The following is an 18,840-nucleotide window of genomic DNA, read 5'->3' as shown; positions in this document are numbered from 1 at the left end:
CTTATTTTCAAGGACACCGAATACTATAATTGAACTTTTCTATTCTCAAATTTTATGTATGAAAATAACACATTATGCAGTTTAAAGGTAGTAAAGTGTTTCATTTCAGCCACAGGATGGCCGGACACCCTGTGATCCACAACTGTCCATTGCTGGAGCCACACAGCTACAGATTTAAATGCTAATCATCGGCCACTGGAAAAAAAAAAAAAAAAAGATTGTTCCAGATTCGAAAAAGTTTGAATGGTGGCACAAGCCACGACAAATTAAGAAAGCCTGTGTGCCAGATCCTGCCACGGCTTCAGAGTGGGAGCAGAAATTAAACTCTATTGTGTGATAATGGCTGTGAGTAATCGCTCTGTTCAGAGCCGCTGGAGCATGAACGCACATAGCTGGACCCAAACTCTAGCTGCATTAAGTAGAAGACATCTACAGCAGTGCATTAATTGTACTCTCTAACTGCTAATATAATCATGCAGTTGATTGGGGTTTTATATTCTTCTTATTTCATCTCATATTCCAGTCTGCTTGGTTTAATGTCTGCACAAATTAAATACATACAGAGATAAAAAGATAAATGCATAGATAGTTGTCATACACCAAATTACATACAACGAAATGAGCAAATAATGAATATATAACTAAATATTCCCTATTTGCTTAACAAATGTTAGCTTACTGTGATGAGCATTGCAGCAGGCCTGGAGGTTTTACAGAAGACACTTGGCCCATAGACGAGGTGCCAAACATTGATACAGATGGTCACACTGATTCATATACCGCAATGAATGTTTGCATACCTAATAAATGCTTTCTGACAGTTGGCACGTCAAAAATGAATAGACAGCAGAGTCAAAAGTGCGTAATGGTAATGAGGCGGAGACGTCCGTGACACTGCAATTACGCTCTTCATTAATTCAGTCGCAGGCCGCAAACAGTTGGTGACAGAAAATATAATCGACATGCAATTAATTGATGTCCTCAATGGGAGCACGTTATTGGGTGAGTTGTTAATCAATAGTGACAACAATGTGCTCAGCATGGAGGTAATTGAGAGGTCAAAACAATTTAAAATGGCTTTGAACTGCTGAATTATTTTTCCCTTGCAACAAGGCTGGATGCTCTTTTTATTAGATATTTCCAGCAAATCTAATATACTGCACAGGTCTTGGTGTTGTGGGGATTTCATTGTCAAGGTATTTGTATCCTTTCAGCTCGCTGCTGCCAGTTCAAAGGAGGGCTGTTAGAGAGAAGGAGGCTACTGATCGTTACTGATCATTCTTTGTCTTTTGGTCACATGAATTGAGTTTTTTTTTACCAAATGCACTGCCTTTTGGTAACATGACATTTATTCATGAGACGCAATTGGTGTTTAAAATACTTTCTAAATGGTCAATAAATTCTGTGTTGTTCAACTATAAACATTATATAGATGACCAGGTTGCAACTCATTCATACATCCTTACAATAGTTTATAAAGCGGTTATTATTTTTAATAATAATTATTGTTTGTTAACAGTAAAATAACTATTAACTAAAGTTGAATTAATGATTTACTACTGATGGATATTTGCTGTTTTATTTCAGTTTGTGATTTATATTGTTCTATCTATATTATCGTGTATTTTTTGCTGAGTTTGTGTCTGTACTTTAATATTTCTATTATTTGGCTTTAAATGCTGAAGTGCGTGGCTGCTCATGCAACATCCTAATCCATATACAATCAAACATTGAATAAATAATGTAAAGTGTTTCCACATGGTCTTACTGATGAAGAGTTTAGATTATATGACTGACCAAATGTCAAGTATTTGGTTAAACCTTGCCCGTTAAACCTCAAGACTACAAAAGCTCCAGCAGAGGACCAGCAGCTCCTCCCTCAACAAAGCTGATGTCATCCACTCTTTATAATCACCTCTCCGGCAGGTGTTCAAAAGCTGCCGACACTGCTCTGCTTCGCTCTCTTCTGATCTAAACACCAGCAGGTCACACGGACAAACACAACATGAAGTGCCTGAACAACCGGGCCGACAGCCACCTGACCGGGCAGGTCGAGTGCGAGCTGGACAGCAGGGGCAGCGGCGCCTGGGTCAACCAGGGCTTCTGTAGCTCCCCTCCGCCTCTGCCCAGAGCTGTCAGCACCATCTACAACCCACAGCCCCTCTACCAGGGCTCCATGGACAGCATGTACAAACCGGACACACTTGGCCCATTCCCAGAGGAACCACCCTCCGCTGACCAAAGCCTGGTGAAGAAACAAAGAAGCTGCTGCTGGTTTATCAAAGGTAGGAACCCAGTGAGCGGAGTTCACCGCAGTGTTTCTGCTCTGTCATCTGTAAAACTAGTTTAATGAGTTCAGAAAGACACACAACTTTATTGGCTACGGTCATGACATCATAGCAATGGTTTAATATGTTTGTTCTGTTTCACTGTATCTACTGTAAGTCATCACATTACATGCTAAGTTAATTCTTAACTATAACAAAAAACCTGATTCGGAACATTCCATAGGTTCACTGGTGACAGGTGATAGTATCATGATTGCTAGGAGAGGAGCATCCTTAAAGGGCTCAGTCATACACAGACAAAGATGGGGCGATGTTCACCACTTTGTGATTATATAAATGATATGACTACATTGGCCCAGGAACACTTCATTCAACCGTTGCCGTAAACACCCTTTGCTTGCAAATTATCTATTCTTACTAACCTTTACAGTGTCCCGACCTTTTTGGAATCCAGGTCATAGCTGATTCTTTATCGACAAAATGTAACTTTTTCTTCCTCAAAACATTCATATTTATTTTTAAAAACCCTGACATAATGTTTGGTAATGGCTCAGTATGTCTCAATATTTTGCCATAAAATTGTCTTTTTTGTTCTCGTTGGCATATCAATTTGAGTCTTTATTGAAACATCATTCATTGCTATTTTAGGATGAAAGTCAATACACCCTCTGCATGAAAAGGTCTTGAAAAACTTAACTCATCATAAATCACATCTTGTACACTGTGCTCTTTTTTTTGAAGGCTTGTGGGGCACAACACTGACTGAAAACACCTCAAACAACAGAGAACTGTTTGTCCGAACCACACTACGGGAGTTACTGGTCTATCTGGTGTTCCTGGTGGATATATGCCTCTGTAAGTATTCTACTCATATTAGCAAATGTCTATCACTGGCACTTGTTAGTCTCAAGATTAAAGAAATAATGTTGATTTCCCTGGTCAAACTGTATTTTCAATCAACTTTTAACGCGTTTTACAAGCAGTATCACAAGGTAATGTGTTCATTTATAAGAGACTTTAAGGACAGTCCATTTTAAAAAACTCAAATTTTAAGCCGACTTTCCAGGACATGCAAATACACCAACTGGTAAATACCCAAAGATTTACAGCTAGCACACTCAGACTGAGGACAGGATAAATTTGACAAATCTCAGTTTCGCCATTGTTTTCTGAATAAATCATTCAACATGCTAACATTTCTGCCAAGTGGCTCTCATCAGAGCAAAGTCACTTGGCCAAAACATTCGCATGCAATTTGTTAACTCTGTCCTGAAGATATATATGTGTGTGTATGCTACCTTTATACATTTAGTTATTCAGCATTTAGAACGTGTAACTTTGGCTCAGCACAACAAAATAAAACACTTGTTGGGCATCTTCTCAAAGATTAACTTCCAAATAAGGTTTAACACAAACTAAACACATTAGTGCTTTTCCATTTCCGTTTAGTTGTTCTTCACTTATTGATGTATCTTACGTCTATTTTAGCATGTCTCATTGCATGACTGTTTGCTTTAGCAACGTTGATCAGTTGTTGAAGTGCTCACCATTTGGATGTTACAGTATAGGGTACTTTTGACTGTTTGATTTACCATCAAAAGCCTCACAAATGCCTTCCCAATCCCTCTGCCTGGTAGTCATTGTCCAGCTGAGCATTAAGAGTGAAAGGGACATAGGCATCTCTTGCCTTTTAGAGATAAGAGCATTTGGCCGCGTCCATTGTTGCTTTGTGTGGGTTAGATTTACATTGTTTGATGAGGCTATTTGCGTCAGGCCAGCTCTTCAAACAAATTACAGCCTCTAATCTGGATCCATTTGACTGCAGTCACATAAACGCAGCCAAACAACAAATCCTTAATGAGGCATTGCGTGTCTGCTTCTGAGCGGTCTTATCTGGGCCCGCTGAATGGAGCAACATTTAGAGCTGAGCCTGAGTAAAGCCAGATAGGAATCAACGATCGGGCGTTAACAATGTCGTTGTCTTTCAGTGACATACGGTATGACCAGCTCGAGCACCTACTACTACACTAAAGCCATGACGGACCTGTTTGTGAATACAGCCAGTGAAAGTGGGGTTAAGTTTCAGTCCATCAGCACCATGGCCGACTTCTGGACTGTGAGTTTTCTGCTACAATCAAATCACTCAGAAATGACAATATGATTTATTCTATGTGTGTTTCAATTGGCGTTCACTCTCTCCTTATATGAACAGTATGCCCAGGGCCCTTTACTGGACGGCCTCTACTGGACTAAATGGTACAATGACCAGTCCATGGACAATGGAGACAGGTCCTTCATCTACTATGAGAACATGCTGCTGGGAGTTCCCAGAATGAGGCAGATCAAGATCCTGAACAACTCCTGCAAGGTGCACAATGATTTTGAAGATGAGATCACAGGATGTTTTGATGTTTACAATGACAAGAAGGAAGATGACCTCAGCTTCGGCCTCATCAATGGCAGCGCGTAAGCCACACACTGAAATCTGTACAGGGTCACTGTGGGTATGAACAAAGAACTACAAAGAATTGTCTTTTCCCCCTGCAGCTGGACCTACCACACAGAGAAAGAAATCAAAGGTTCCTCTCACTGGGGCTTGCTAACCACCTACAGTGGATCGGGATACTACCAAGACCTGAGTCGGACCAAAGAGGAGAGTGCCATCAAACTGAAGGAACTGGTGGACAACCTGTGGCTTGACCGAGGAACCAGAGTGGTCTTCATTGACTTCTCCACGTACAACGCAAACATCAACATGTTCTGCGTCATCAGGTAAAGACCGCCACTGATAATAGCAGCTTTATCTGTTGATTGGTACTCATCTACTGGTTGACCAAGGTTTTACCCACTTCTTTCAGGTTGGTGGTTGAATTCCCAGCGACCGGTGGAGCGATCAGTTCCTACCAGATAAGAACAGTCAGGCTGATTCGCTACATCACCACCTGGGATTACTTCATCCTCGGCTGTGAGATGGTCTTCTGTTTATTCATCCTCTATTATATTGTGGAGGAGATTCTTGAGCTGCGTATACACAAGTTCTCCTATTTCAAAAGCATCTGGAACATCCTGGACATCATTGTCATAATGGTAAGAAAATGTAATTCGTATTTGATTCAAACACGTCCTTTTCTTTGATTCTACTGGGCTTCAAAGAAGTAAAATTATTCTCCTCCCCAGCTCGCCATTGTTGCCATTGTATTCAATATTTTCCGAACGGTCAAAGTGGACAAGTTGCTTGGCAAACTGCTGGAGCATCCACAAATCTATGCTGATTTTGAATTTCTGGCCTTCTGGCAAACACAGTACAACAACATGAATGCCGTGAATTTGTTCTTTGCGTGGATCAAGGTAAAGTATTGACATCATTCACACAAACACTTTCCTCAGACTTTCTAAAATCATCTTTCTTGTGCGTTATCCAAAGGTTTTCTCCTATTGTCCTTCAGGTTTTCAAGTACATCAGTTTTAACAAAACCATGACACAGCTGTCCTCCACACTTGGTCGATGTGCAAAAGATATTCTGGGCTTCGCCATCATGTTCTTCATTGTGTTTTTCGCCTACGCCCAACTTGGATATTTGCTCTTTGGAACAGAGGTCGAATCTTTCAGCACCTTCGTCAAGTGCATGTAAGAGGCGTCCAATAAACAATAGTGCAGCAGGACATAAAACAGGATGATTGAGCACTGATGAATCAATCCTTTTACTTCTTTCTGCAGTTTCACACAGTTCAGGATTATTCTTGGAGACTTTGATTACGACGCCATCGACCGAGCTAACAGAGTTCTTGGGCCAATCTACTTTGTCACCTATGTGTTCTTCGTTTTCTTCGTTCTACTGGTAAGTCATTGTGCTTCACAAGATGTTTGATTTTAAACGATAAACATGAGCATTCTTATTATCACTTTTTGCATCTGTCCCCCAGAACATGTTTCTGGCCATCATAAATGACACATATTCTGAGGTAAAGGAGGAACTCTCATCCCAAAAAGACGAGCTACAGTTTACTGACATCATCAAACAGGTAAAAGGCAGTAAGATTCACTGAGAAATAGATATATATATATATGGATAAAGTTTCACAAGAGACACAAACAGAATTGTTTTCTCTTGTAATTCAGAGCTACATGAAGACATTTACAAAGCTGAAACTTAAGAAGGAGAAAATATCAGATGTTCAGAAAGCACTACGATCTGGATCTGGAGAAATTGAATTCAGGGACTTCAGAGAAACTCTGAAAGAGTAAGTGACAAAACATCACAAAGAAGAGCATGTGCTGAGTTTAGTGTTAAACATAACCCTCACCGCTCTGATGCTCTTGTAGGATGGGACACGCTGATCATGAAATTTCTGCAGCCTTCTCACGGTTTGACCGGGATGGCAACCAAATTCTAGACGAAGACGAGCAAGAGAGGATGAAAATCGAGCTGGAGGAAAAGAGGGTGTGTGTAATTATCTTTTTTTTTTTTTTTTTTTAACTTGTTTCTTATTTAGTTTGAAAATGAAATATGTGTCTAACAAATGCAGACAAATGTGTGTTTTCATGATGGTCTTCATATTTTTTTTATCAGGATGCTCTCAGCGCTGAACTCAACAATCTTGGAATGAATTATGAGAAGGAATTACTGGAGAAGCCTCCAACATCCAATGAGCAGAAGAACCAATCCAGTCACAACTTTGTGGATCGGGACCAGTTTCTTAGGTAGGAAAGAGGTTTTACATTCAGAGTATGAAATTACTTTTAATTGTGCCTAAACAAAATAATTGAATAAAATTACAACAATAACGAAAAGTGGAATTACCTTTCTCTCCACATGAAAGACTGACAAAACAAGTTGTCCAGCTTGAGAGCTCTGTGGACGGAATCACATCCAGGATTGACTTGATTATGGAGAAGCTGGGATTACAACAGAGAGCTAAAAGGAACCAAACGGCAGGAAAACAGACTGTGACCAATGATGATGTGAGAATGGAACTAGGTCTAAGATATTCTAAAACCATGAATACATTAAATGCTTTTAAATGGAAGACTTAACACCAACACTTCAACTCACAGTGAAATCACAATTCTAATTTTGCAATAACTATGTTCTTGATACTGCCATAAGAGTTGTAATTTTATATGTGGAAAATGGTAATATTCTGTTTATTCAGATCAGACTCTACATTCTTAAATTTATTCTTATTAATTCAACAGTTGCATTTTCTATTACCCCTATCCAGAGTGATGAAACCGCCACAGATGGCAGCATCCTGGTTCTTGTGGACAGAGGGCTGACGTCCAGGAGGTCAACGGCTCGTTCCAACTCTACACTCGACTCTCCGATGTGATCAACCTCAAGAAACAGACTCGGGTTATATGGCAGTCAGCTGACACATGGGGAACAACAGGTCATACGTCATCAATATCATTTTCTTTACAACATTCAAATGTTGTAAGAATTTCTTCAGGTTAAGGTCACAATTAGGACGGTCAGATCAACAATACTGAGAGAATATTTAAAGCTTTCCTTCAGCTGCTTTAAAGTACTCATGTAATGGAGATATGTAAATACTGTACAAATCTGTTTTTGAAATTCTTTGCTTACTAGGTGAGTGCACTAGAGCGAATATAATAAACTGGTTAAAGTTTAAGCTCAGATACAAAGTATGTTTTAGATGATACCTGAATTCAAATCTACTCATTATTAATGTTGTTCAGTATAAATTTATTTCAACAGTAGGTTAGAAAAATAAAGTTACACATTATAACCCAATATCAGCCAGTATATACACCACCTAAGATCTGACTGAGTGAGTTCTTGCTTTGCTTTTGTCATTGAATGTTCTATTGCAGTTGATCAAAAGCTATCAGCATCCTGACCTGTTTATAGTTTAGTGACATGAAAAATAATAAATGTTTTTGTTTTGGATGTTTGTGCGTAATACATCTTTGTCCACCTCCCAAGCTGTGAAAACACATGTAGTAACAAAGCAAATGACATCTACTGCTCTTTATTATTAAAAACATCACATAAAATAATCAGATCTGGGACAAATAGGATGTTTTTTTAAACACTTCCCATCGTTACTGCAAACAAAAAGGGTGAAAAAGCTTTTGAGCAAAAAAAAACATGCTGTCTACTTTATTTAACATTCAGGTGGTACAAACATCAGAACCTCAGTTTAATAATCATGAAATATGTCATTTACTGCCTAGTAGGATTACTGTAAATACATCAGTGAATTTATGCTTTGCTTTCAGAATAAAGTGTCTAATAAAAAGTACAGAACGACCAGATTCAAATGTTTCTTTATTTGAAGTGATTTTTCAGTTGATTCATCTGTTATTAAACATCACTTCTGTTGTTCAACGTAAATGTATTATGATCATAAAAGCAAACTGCATTTACATTCAATATCTTAAGCAACAAATATATTACATGTCATCAGTGTGCAGCTCAAGCTGAAATCACCCGCTCACTGCTACTTCCTGAAAAATGGCACACAAACATAAAAATGGGAAATTCCACAGTGGAAAAGAATTTGGATTACTAATACAGCCTCTGTAAATAACACAAAGTTTGAATTTACTGACACATCAGTTAAGGCTTATTCATAAATTATATTGCTGAAATTTAATGATGGCATTTCATTGTATAACATTCTACCTACAGTATGTACATGTACATTATCTCTTAAGTTTCATGAAGGTTCATGACCAAGGTTTATATTTACACTCTCAGCCAACACGACCCTGTTTTGTTACATGAACACCCCCCAGCCCAATTAAACAAAAACATTATCAAGTCTGTTGGCTTGTATGCCTGGAAAATGAGAGCGAGTTTAGAAGGAGTGTGATACTCTGTACAGAATGGCACATATGCAACTTAAATTCAAATGACAGGATTTTCTTCTTCTTCTTTTTTTTTTAATTCTCTGTCAGAATTTGCCAGTAACATTTTAAATAGTTTAGGCTGATGGAAATATTCTGCAAATACTGAGAAAATGCAGAAAGCACTAAGGGGCAGAAAAGGTGCCCACTGCCCTGACAAATTAATGACTTTTAAAAAACCTTCCCCTGTCAGCAGAAAAAACTTAAAGTAAAACAATCATGATTCATAGCAAAACATGAGACATTTGTTTTTACACAAGTGTGTGACTAAAGTACAGCCTTTTGAATGATGATAAAACATGATGCAGTATGATTAGGGGCTGGTTTTGGTGCTAAAGCCTAAGGTTCTCTCCAGAACTTTCACAGACAGTAGAAAGTAATGACTCTAAACTAAGGAGAAAAATACTTCAGATTCAACATTTTTCTAGGAAACCAGCCCCAGAATAAGCACATAGAGTCCATGACCTTTACAAAGTTTGGGGGTTAAGCAGGTTTCATAAAATATTTCCTTTATATAGTGAGCATGTGGTATAGCCTTTCCTTTGAGACACATGGTTATAAATGAGTAAAATTTAGGCAAAATTATGGTTGAAACTTAGGTTCATCAAAAGTCTGCAAAGAACATGCTGATCACTCTGATACAAAACAAGGAAAACCTAATATTTTTTGCATTTAGAGCTGTGTATGTGACATTTTATTTGTACACAAAATTTACCCAAGAGATACCACTGAAAACTCCTTTAAAGCCACAGTTGTTTATACAAATAGTTGCTTCACATATACTGGAAAGGTAAACCACCATTTCCGCGGGGCCTCTATTCACAAAGCATTTTTCAGTAATATATCGAAAACGGACTGAACATCGGGCTGTGAGCTGAAGCGAAGCCCAAACCAACTTTTAGCAGGTTGATTCAACCTTGTGCAGTTTGTAGCACAAATTCATGACCGATCACACCCGCTGTCATCATTGCATGTATGCCCTTTTAAAAAAAACGACCCATACAACAAATATTAACTCACTGATGCATAAAGACTTGAGTGCAGTTATGTCTTCTGTTGTATAAAATGACAAAAACGCCCCAAGTATGACAAGTAAAGGAACATTTTGACAAGTCTATAACAAACTTTTTTTCACTGAAATATTATAAAACATATTGGCAAACTGCAAGCAGATATTGCTTTAGCTTAATCATTAACGTTATAAAGTTTGAGGTTTACAGGGATTTTAACCCTTATCATGGTCCAGAGAGCTGCTGGACATAAGTGTGCTTTTAGCTCCACTAAAATACTTCACTATTACATTTCTATGTGTACATTTCAAGATATTCAGATACATACAATCATTTGCTCAAATTTGGAACCTGGTAGGGAAACAATTGGTAATGAATTGACTTTTACATGGTATGGCCCATCGGTCAAATTACCTAGTGTGTGATGACAGGAAAGGCATCCAGTGGTCTCGATAAGATAGCCATCCAGTTCCTAACACTGTACTCCTCTTGTTCACACGCTGGGTAATGTTTTTATACGGCCACACATTTTAAGGGTTGGCTTCTAACATCTAATAAGACAGTTGGTTTGGCTTTACTTCAAAAGCCCAAGAGCACTTATCCATACCAGAGCAGTGAATTTATTATCAAATAAACTTTTTAAAAGTTCTGAGTGAAATGAAAACTGTCATTAAAAAACATCATTCTTAAACTTGTTGAGTTGTTGAGAAGCAACTATAGCTACAAAGGCTTTGTGAATATGGCCCCTGACCTTCTTCTACCACAACAGCTGTCCTGATGAGAGAGTGCTGTGTGGTCTAAAAGGGCTGTCAAAATACCCCTGGCATCAGGTTTAGTTCAGGGCCAGCTCACTGCGTCTGGTAGCCAGCCATGCTGAAGTTTGCCAGGTTGGACATGACTGTACCAGGCTGGGCTGCAGCTTGAGCTGACGGAGATCCAAAGCTTCCCACCCAGGCGGGAGACTGGGATTGCCTGTAAAGACACAACTTCCCAGTTAGTATGTCTGTAGTCACTGCGTACGAAGATCATCTGTGTTGTAAATAGAGGTGTCACAATTCTCAAAGAACACAATTTGATTTTACTTTCAATTTTACAATTCAATTCAGTTAAAAAAAGATTTCAGCGCTGATGGCTATGTTATTGTTAGACTACTGCATCTGAATTTGTAAAGATCAACAGATCATTGGTTTTATCCAATTACATCCTCTCAAACTGGGACTGTGATTTTCTGAACAACCAAATACCCGTGTTACTGATCCAACTTTTGATTTCCATGATTGAAACTTAAAGCTGTTTTCGATCAATTTTCAATTTAAAATCAAAATCATGACACTCCTACGTGTAAAATATTTAACATTTTAACTTACAAACAGTGTTTTTGAGTTTAAGAGTGGTCAGGTAACCATCCATCACACTCTACAGGCATTTAGTGACTCTGGTACATCTTCTACTCAGACAATAAGTTCATGAATTAACAGAAATTGAATTACTACTGTGTGAAACTCACTCTACACCAAATCCTTGCTGGTTCCACGTCTGGCCATACATGCTGTAGGAGGGAACTTGCCATCCATTGGTCACATACTGCCCATACTGCTGCTGTGGATTCCCATAGAGCTGGTTCCACTGCCCCCACTGACTGTACTCAACCTGAGTGACACCAACAGAGAGAAGTAATATATGATCAGTTATGAAAAAATACAATTACAACACCATTAATTAAAAAAGGTATACAAAGGCCATTAAAATATACTTTTGATAATCTTGTCAGTTTCACTCACTTGCTGAGGATTTTTTGCCATGTCAGGAGATTCTTTTCCCCAGAAGCACTTAACTATGTGTCCTTCGATAACTGTGCCATTTACTGAAACAATGGCATGGGCAGCACTGTCATGGGAGGAAAACCTTAAAAAGGAAAACAGAAACTTATAAGTCAAATTAGCAAACACATATTTTATCAGGCAACTCAGAAAATGAGCAGTATGGACACCAACTGGTTAATAATACTATAGGCAAGTTGAAGACAAACATAACAAAAAGGGCATTTGACAATGTGTCAATAATTTACTGGCCTGCCACTGAGTCATGCAATGTGCTTGTGTTGACACCTAGAGGCCAAATGCTGCATTGGACTGGGGCACTACCTGATGAAGGAGTATCCTTTCTCTGGGAAAACTCTGATCTCCATTATCTGACCAAACGGTGAGAAGGTCTGTCGCATTACGTGTTCTGAAAGAATCAAAACAGAACAGTTCTTCAGCTTTTTGAGTGTATGGTAAGTAAGAAGATTACCGTTGCAGTGTGACAAAGCAAATGCATCTTTAGTGTAAATGGCACTTGCCTGACAGTCCTGATTGGATCCCTCCACAATACACGGTACAGTTCTGTGGACTGGACTGTGTCACTACATCATCAAACCTCAGATGCTTTGAGCCATCTGAAAGAAGAACAAACAAAATGTTAAGGGAACCCAAAGTCACAGCTGTGACTATTTTGATGAACTTATTAACACTATATTCTCAGTTGTCTATAACTAAATGGGATACATCGAAGCTAAAAATGAAGACTGGCAAGGTAAGGTTTGGTTCTTGAATGGGCATTGCGTAGTTTTGCCAAATAAATTCTAACAGAGTTTTAATAATTACAATATTAATGAGGTAATAATACAAACATAGAAACAAGAAATATTCACTTTTTTCTGAAACTGAATAAATAAGCTGTTCTCAGAGGAAAATAAGATCCCCAGAAAAATTTCTGCAGCTAGAAAAGTGGTAGGGTCCACCAAATATAAACAAGTAAAAGTAAAAACAGTATGAAACTGTGTTGTCCTTCAAGGTCAGTTTGTTTAAGCAGTCATGAAAACACAGAAAGTTTGTTTAGGCATAAAAATAATCTGTCAACTTGACAAGCAAGTGCAAGTGTTGAGCAGTTGTGAGCACTCATCACAGGCCTTGCGGGACAGCATTTGTCATGTCATGTCATTGTCCGTAACTGCTTATCCCTTTCCATGGAGTCGCGGGGTGTTGCTGCTAGAGCCAATCTCAGCCTTGTCTCAGGATGAGGGCAGGGTGCTCCCTGGACAAGTCGCCAGCTCATCGCAGGGCCCTCACTGATGAGCAATGTGGGATTCAGTATCTCACTCAAAGACACTTCGACATGTGGCTCAGCCCTGCCCGGAACAGGGATTTAAACCAGCGACCTTCCGATCACTAGTCAACCTGCTCTACCCGCTGAGCTACAGCCGTCCCGACAGCGTTTGTGTACGTTGTTTTACATTGTACATTGTTTTTTATGTGTGCAGACTTTGAGATTAAACGCTAAACATGAGCTCCATTTCTCACTCATCATCAGTCTATTGCTGATTTTTTAGCGCAGCCAATGTGATGTCTGCTTCCTCTGAAGTAGCAAAAACAAAAAACAATTGAAGAAACAAACAAATCTGCTTGAATTTTTTCACCATGTATTTATAAAGAACAACATTGCCTGAATGACCACCATCTCTCTCAAACTGGCTGGACACCAGTGAGTCTGGACTTTTTGCATTTAGCGTAGTGTGCAAAGCAACCGGGTCAACCGAAGAACCAAGGCTAATGTTTCTGACTAACGACCATGTGGAAATGATTGTGAAGCCCCTACTGACTGTACTGAGAAGAGCTTTAATCCACAAAAAATAAGTAAGGCCCCTGCATGGGTGTACAGTGGGTGTGCAGGGCCTTTAAAACTTACTGTCCTGGGCACTCTTGGGAGCTGGCGGTTTACGAGTTGCCCAGTTGGTCCTGATTTGGCGTCCTCCAAGCCACTGTCCCCCCATGTTAATGATGGCATTCTCTGCATCCTATGAATCCAAATCAAACACTGTTAACCCTCTCGATATGTGACTCTATAGAGTTAATTAGGGATCATAATCAGTACTAAAAATACAGAAACTAATGTTTCTAATCTCAGTAATACTGACACTGGTTATGGTAAACAACACTCAAATGTGATGTTAGATGATTTAAGTTGTTGTGACTATGAGTACAACTATGAGTATTTTATTTCAATTACTGTAAGTGCATTAAAGTAGGATAATAAACAGGAAATAGAAATAACCTTCAGTCTGTGTTGTTGCACTGGAGCCTTACCAGTTTGTTGAAGAAGGACACAAATCCATACCCCTTTGATTTGCCTGTCGTCATGTCCTTCACAACACGGGCATCCCTGGAGCGAAACGTGAAAACAACTTTAGTGTACTATCCAGTTGTAATACTTCAAAGTCAAACGAACCACGCAAAACACACTGAACTGTGAATCCTCTACACTCTACACTGTCCTACATTAATGTACATTAGCTATCATGACCTTGTACTGAGCACTGACTCGTAATATAACTTAAAAGCAACACTTGAAAATAAAAAAAACAAGTACAAATACATGCAGCCTACAGTACTATTTTTAAATAATTTCAGATGTCTTAATGGATCCTTGCCACTAGAGCACCACTTCTTGTTCAGTCTTCTCAATAGTAGGCTACTGTTTTAAATTCACAAAAGGAACAGATTATATGGATTACCATGCATTTCTAAAATCTGCTGTTGGTGCTCATCCTACAAATAGAAATATATAGAAAATATCAAAAGAGAAAAAAGGAATTAAAAGGCATACATGGCCTGTTAACAGATTTCTTTATTTTTCCTGGTCAATTCTTTACCACCAATATGGAGTATGGAGTTTGGGGAGCTGCAAATTTTGAGAAATTGACATTTTCAGAAATTTTGGAAGAGGATCATAGCACTACAAACAACACTATGCAAATCAAAATGAGACAATTTAAACATAGATTTAGAGGAATACATTGAGTATTGGAATTTGTTAATCTAAGCTAGATCATGTTAACACATAGCATCTACAAATAAAGACATATGGAAAGAATGGAATAAATAGAGAAAAAAAAACTACATCTGAGTCTCCAGAGTGCACAGTTCCTTGCTGTTAGCCTTCAAGCTCCTGTCCAATCCTATGAGCATTTCTGTAAAATAACCAAAGTGCTATTACTTCACTGAGACCCACAACTAAAAGCTGTTCAGGTTCATACACACAGCTTACAGTTAACTGAAATACAGTTTACTTACCACACCCTAAATATGCAAAGAAAAGCAAAAGTAGGCTAAAAGCTGACACTGTAGTCATAAATACATAGACACACAGTACACAGACCACAAGTAAGTAACTGCAATAAAGCGCTCAACAACTTACAGGACTTGTGTTGGTTATTACTAACTTAAATGAGGTTGTTCCAAAAGGAAAGCATAAAAATGGTAAGAGGTTCAGTCTTTTGTGATAACAACTTTCCTGTGATACTCAAATTTATGTTGGTCCATCGTCAACTATGTTTACATGCATGGATGTAGTATCACAGATGATATGAATTTGACAAAGATAAAGCTGTCCCCCCGAAAACCAACAGTCCCTGTTGATTTCCAAACACTGCGTTTCACAAAAGCAAACTTTGGATTTAACTCTATGCATTATATTTTTCAGTGCACATTCAGAGAAAAAGCCTAAAACTCCCCAAACTTGCTCATCTATCAGTCTGTCTATCAGTAGTCAAGGCCTTATTGTGTAATGCAAGCTTTTGTTTCCCCTTTACAGTTTCTGTCTCTCTAATTCATCTTTGTGTGCTGTTTTGAGACTTTTATTTGAATTTACTTATTCATTTTGGGTGGCCATTTTAACAGGAAATGAGGAAAGAATTTATCTCAGGTCAGATGTAGCTCATAAACTGTGAGTAGGGAACAAAAAACCTCCAGGATACCAGCTCTTGTGGACCTGTGTTTCAAATCTTTAAATTCTACATACCCTTTTTCACAATGTGTGTGAACTTTAACATTTCCTGTTAAGTCAAAACCCAAGTTGTATGCATGTAAACATGGTCATAGATGGTTGTTTCAGAGCATAAGCCTACACAGGATTACCATGACATGCCTTGATATTAAACAACTTTTAAAAAGTCAATAATCTTGCACTGTAACATTAATTTATTGTACTGCACACAAAAAAAGAAGTACCCTCTAAAGTGAAAACTTACGAGATTTTCCCAAAAGGTGCAAATGCAGCCTTGACGTCCTCAGTGGTAATCTCAGGACTCAAATCACCTACAAACACATGGAAGTGATCTATAGAAAAGCAAGACACAAACAAACAAAAAAAGAAAATGAATCATTTATTATTCTCTGGCAAACCTTGACTGAAGCAAATTAGAGAATCAATAGATGAACACTTACTGGATGTGTCTTTCTTCTGGTTGCTTGGAGTGGTGGCCCAATTTACTTTGACCTCCTGAAAGCAGGCCATTAATAGACAGCATTTCACAATGTGACGTTACTTTAAATGAACCTTAAAAATAGATGTTTTCTACACAATGAACTAGAATTACAAGGGAATTCAGAAACAGGAGCAACCTAACCTCACATTTATTTATAGACAAGAATAGCTGTCCTACCTTTCCTAATATCTTCCTTCCATTCATGGCTGCAAGGGCTGCAGCAGCATCTCTGTGTTCAAAGAACTCCACAAAGCAATAAGGGTCATTGCTTGTATGCTGCAAGGGGCAAGGTCAAATGCAAGAGTTCAAAAGGTTTGTTTCAGTACTTTATGAGAATGAAACAGTGAAACAGTGGGGTGGGGGTCAATACTGAGGTCACCATCTTTTATACATTTTAGGGGAAATGTGGCATCTGGTGACCCCCTTAATGTGAATGGTATGACAGGGGTTCATTAATAAAACAGAAAACTCAAACACTCTTGACTGCTTACCTCTGTGATCATTTTACAACTTTTACAAGGCCCTATCTGGGTGAAGAGTTGCAGAATCAAAATTTCTGTAACATCCCTGGAGAGGTTTCCCACATACCTAGAGGGGAGAGAGGAGGTCCATTTTGTGAAAGCTGTTCAGTATTACTTCAGGTGACAAAGACAGTAATTGAAACTGACGCACGGAGAGTGTATTTCGGGTATCATCTCACGGTTACTGGCAGTAGATTATTAAAACTATGTGATTTACATAAGCTTGACTGACTTGACTTTGCAGTAATGCTGGCCCAGCATTGACATTAGTGAAGGCTAGTTAGAAAGTTGCCACTGCTAATGCTTACAAATCACAAACAATCATGAACCTAATGTTAATTTAGTTAATCTGACGTTAGTGATGAGTTTAAGTGTTAAGATGGACTGTTTACCGTGACATCACGTCTGTGTAAACAGCGGGTAACGTTAACGTTAACTAGCTAAGTTAGCCACCGGTTCCCGACGTTAGCTTGGTTAACGACACCTAACGCTACTGTCGGACACCTAAAATGACTCACAGGGTTTTGGGGTGGCTTTCGTCGTCCATGGTCGATGCCGACAGTCACCCGGGTAGAAAGCGTTACTTACAAGCTAGTTAGCTAACGTTAACCGACTCCAGTGTACGCGGTTAACAACAACAACTAGCTAAGTAGCTCAGAAGCTAGCTGACCGGGCGCCAGGACACACGTCACGCTAGGACAGCGTGCGTGCGTGCGTGGTCCCGGCGACTAAGCGAAGTCGAATCCCAAATCAAGTCACCTTTTCTTCCCTGAGATACTGTAGTCTCACCTGCAATACCTCAGGGAAGATTAACAAATTGACCATGTTTATTGATTTTTGTTGGTATGAGAGAATTCTGTAAGGTTTGTTTTTGTTTTTTTTTTTGCTATAACCTTTACAGTAACAATTGAGATGTGATGATAAGGGCTTAAATAGTCTAGAAATGTTTGGTTGATGCACTTTAAAAGCACTTGAATTATACTTTCAAAATGATAACATCTAATAATTTAATCAAATAATAATCTTGTGTGAAAGAACATAATTTAATCTGAGCAAAAAAATATATATTTTGTGCTCAATAAATGAATTTGCATGTTTGTTTTTTTAATCTATTTTAATGTACAATAATAACTTCTGCGCTTTCAAATTCTTGCTGGCTACATAAAAATGGTTTTATTTTGCTATTTTGTTATGAAAATACGCGTTTATTGGGGATATTTGTGTTTCGCAAGATGATTAGTTCATCAATAACACACAAAGTGTTTACATTAGACAGTCTGGAATGGTCTGGAAGAAAGGTACTTTTATTTTGAAGGGGAATACATGGGTGCGCTTGTTTTAATCACAAGTGTTCGACGGTTGGCGGTAGTCGTTCGAGCCACGGAGACCTTTCTGGAATCTGGACGCATGTCAGTCCAGTGTGAGCACGTTTTAAAATAAAGTTAGACAACTAGACACTCATGTGTTTGTTAACAAATCCCGTTTTATAATAACAGTGTTAATTTAACTGTAAGGTTCATAAAGGAGTATTCCGTGTATTGAGTCCTGACTAATGACTTATACTTACTTTAACAGCAATTGTGATCATCAATACATATCAACATAAATAATACAATAAAAGAATATATAAGCAGCCCATAAACACAGTTTATAAAATTGTAAGTGGAAAAAAGGCTGTTGAATCACGTGGGTACTTAATTTATACTGATAAAATTGGACACGCTTTACTGTCCACTTTATGTTTTTTTTTATATTACCACTGGGGGGCGCCAAAGACAGGTAGTATTTTCCTATAGTAGGTTCAATAAGTCTTTGACAGGTGCTTTGATTTTGCAATACCTCT

General features: G+C 38.5%; 2 protein-coding genes across 6 annotated transcripts; one reads left to right on the top strand and one right to left on the bottom strand.

The window, feature by feature from the left end:
- Positions 1 to 1,855: 1,855 nt before the first annotated feature.
- On the top strand, positions 1,856 to 8,409 carry pkd2l1 (polycystic kidney disease 2-like 1). Its single transcript, XM_037123214.1, has 15 exons — positions 1,856 to 2,285; positions 3,030 to 3,143; positions 4,277 to 4,404; positions 4,501 to 4,754; positions 4,836 to 5,060; positions 5,147 to 5,375; positions 5,466 to 5,636; positions 5,735 to 5,916; positions 6,007 to 6,127; positions 6,213 to 6,311; positions 6,409 to 6,530; positions 6,613 to 6,730; positions 6,860 to 6,990; positions 7,110 to 7,251; positions 7,512 to 8,409. The coding sequence occupies exons 1-15, from the start codon at positions 2,006 to 2,008 to the stop codon at positions 7,617 to 7,619; spliced, it is 2,424 nt and encodes an 807-aa protein (XP_036979109.1). The 5' UTR covers positions 1,856 to 2,005; the 3' UTR covers positions 7,620 to 8,409.
- A 155-nt stretch (positions 8,410 to 8,564) lies between these two features.
- tial1 (TIA1 cytotoxic granule-associated RNA binding protein-like 1) lies at positions 8,565 to 17,745 on the bottom strand. 5 transcript variants are annotated; one of them, XM_037123217.1, is made up of 12 exons: positions 17,516 to 17,736; positions 16,968 to 17,064; positions 16,654 to 16,752; positions 16,436 to 16,490; positions 16,240 to 16,327; positions 14,297 to 14,372; positions 13,899 to 14,007; positions 12,514 to 12,609; positions 12,317 to 12,401; positions 11,954 to 12,077; positions 11,680 to 11,822; positions 8,565 to 11,144 (listed from the first exon to the last, which is right to left on the bottom strand). In XM_037123217.1, exons 1-12 carry the CDS (start codon positions 17,542 to 17,544, stop codon positions 11,021 to 11,023), a joined length of 1,125 nt encoding a protein of 374 aa, XP_036979112.1. In that variant the 5' UTR covers positions 17,545 to 17,736; the 3' UTR covers positions 8,565 to 11,020. The 5 variants fall into 5 exon arrangements, 4 of the variants coding, with proteins under 4 accessions (XP_036979112.1, XP_036979113.1, XP_036979114.1 ...); XM_037123218.1 differs by lacking the exons at positions 16,654 to 16,752; positions 16,968 to 17,064; positions 17,516 to 17,736 and adding an exon at positions 15,111 to 15,180 and having other exon boundaries at positions 16,436 to 16,488; XM_037123219.1 differs by lacking the exons at positions 16,240 to 16,327; positions 16,436 to 16,490; positions 16,654 to 16,752; positions 16,968 to 17,064; positions 17,516 to 17,736 and adding exons at positions 14,817 to 14,891; positions 15,111 to 15,176.
- Positions 17,746 to 18,840: the final 1,095 nt, after the last annotated feature.

The sequence above is a fragment of the Acanthopagrus latus genome, chromosome 15 (genome assembly GCF_904848185.1).
Source record: "Acanthopagrus latus isolate v.2019 chromosome 15, fAcaLat1.1, whole genome shotgun sequence".
NCBI lineage: Eukaryota > Metazoa > Chordata > Actinopteri > Spariformes > Sparidae > Acanthopagrus > Acanthopagrus latus.
This window is presented reverse-complemented; position numbering and strand designations above follow the sequence as displayed.

What these genes read in the sequence shown, in the direction of transcription:
- tial1 (XM_037123217.1), bottom strand. Translation starts at nt 17,544, where the DNA reads ATGGACGACGAAAGCCACCCCAAAACCCT. An exon ending in TCCCAAGAGTGCCCAGGACA is followed by an intron (nt 12,610 to 13,898) that starts GTAAGTTTTAAA and finishes TTCTTCTTTCAG; the next exon opens with ATGGCTCAAAGCATCTGAGG. An exon ending in GATCCAATCAGGACTGTCAG is followed by an intron (nt 12,402 to 12,513) that starts GCAAGTGCCATT and finishes TGATTCTTTCAG; the next exon opens with AACACGTAATGCGACAGACC.
- pkd2l1 (XM_037123214.1), top strand. Translation starts at nt 2,006, where the DNA reads ATGAAGTGCCTGAACAACCGGGCCGACAGCCACCTGACCGGGCAGGTC. An exon ending in CTGCTGCTGGTTTATCAAAG is followed by an intron (nt 2,286 to 3,029) that starts GTAGGAACCCAG and finishes TTTTTTTTGAAG; the next exon opens with GCTTGTGGGGCACAACACTG. An exon ending in GATCGGGACCAGTTTCTTAG is followed by an intron (nt 6,991 to 7,109) that starts GTAGGAAAGAGG and finishes TCCACATGAAAG; the next exon opens with ACTGACAAAACAAGTTGTCC.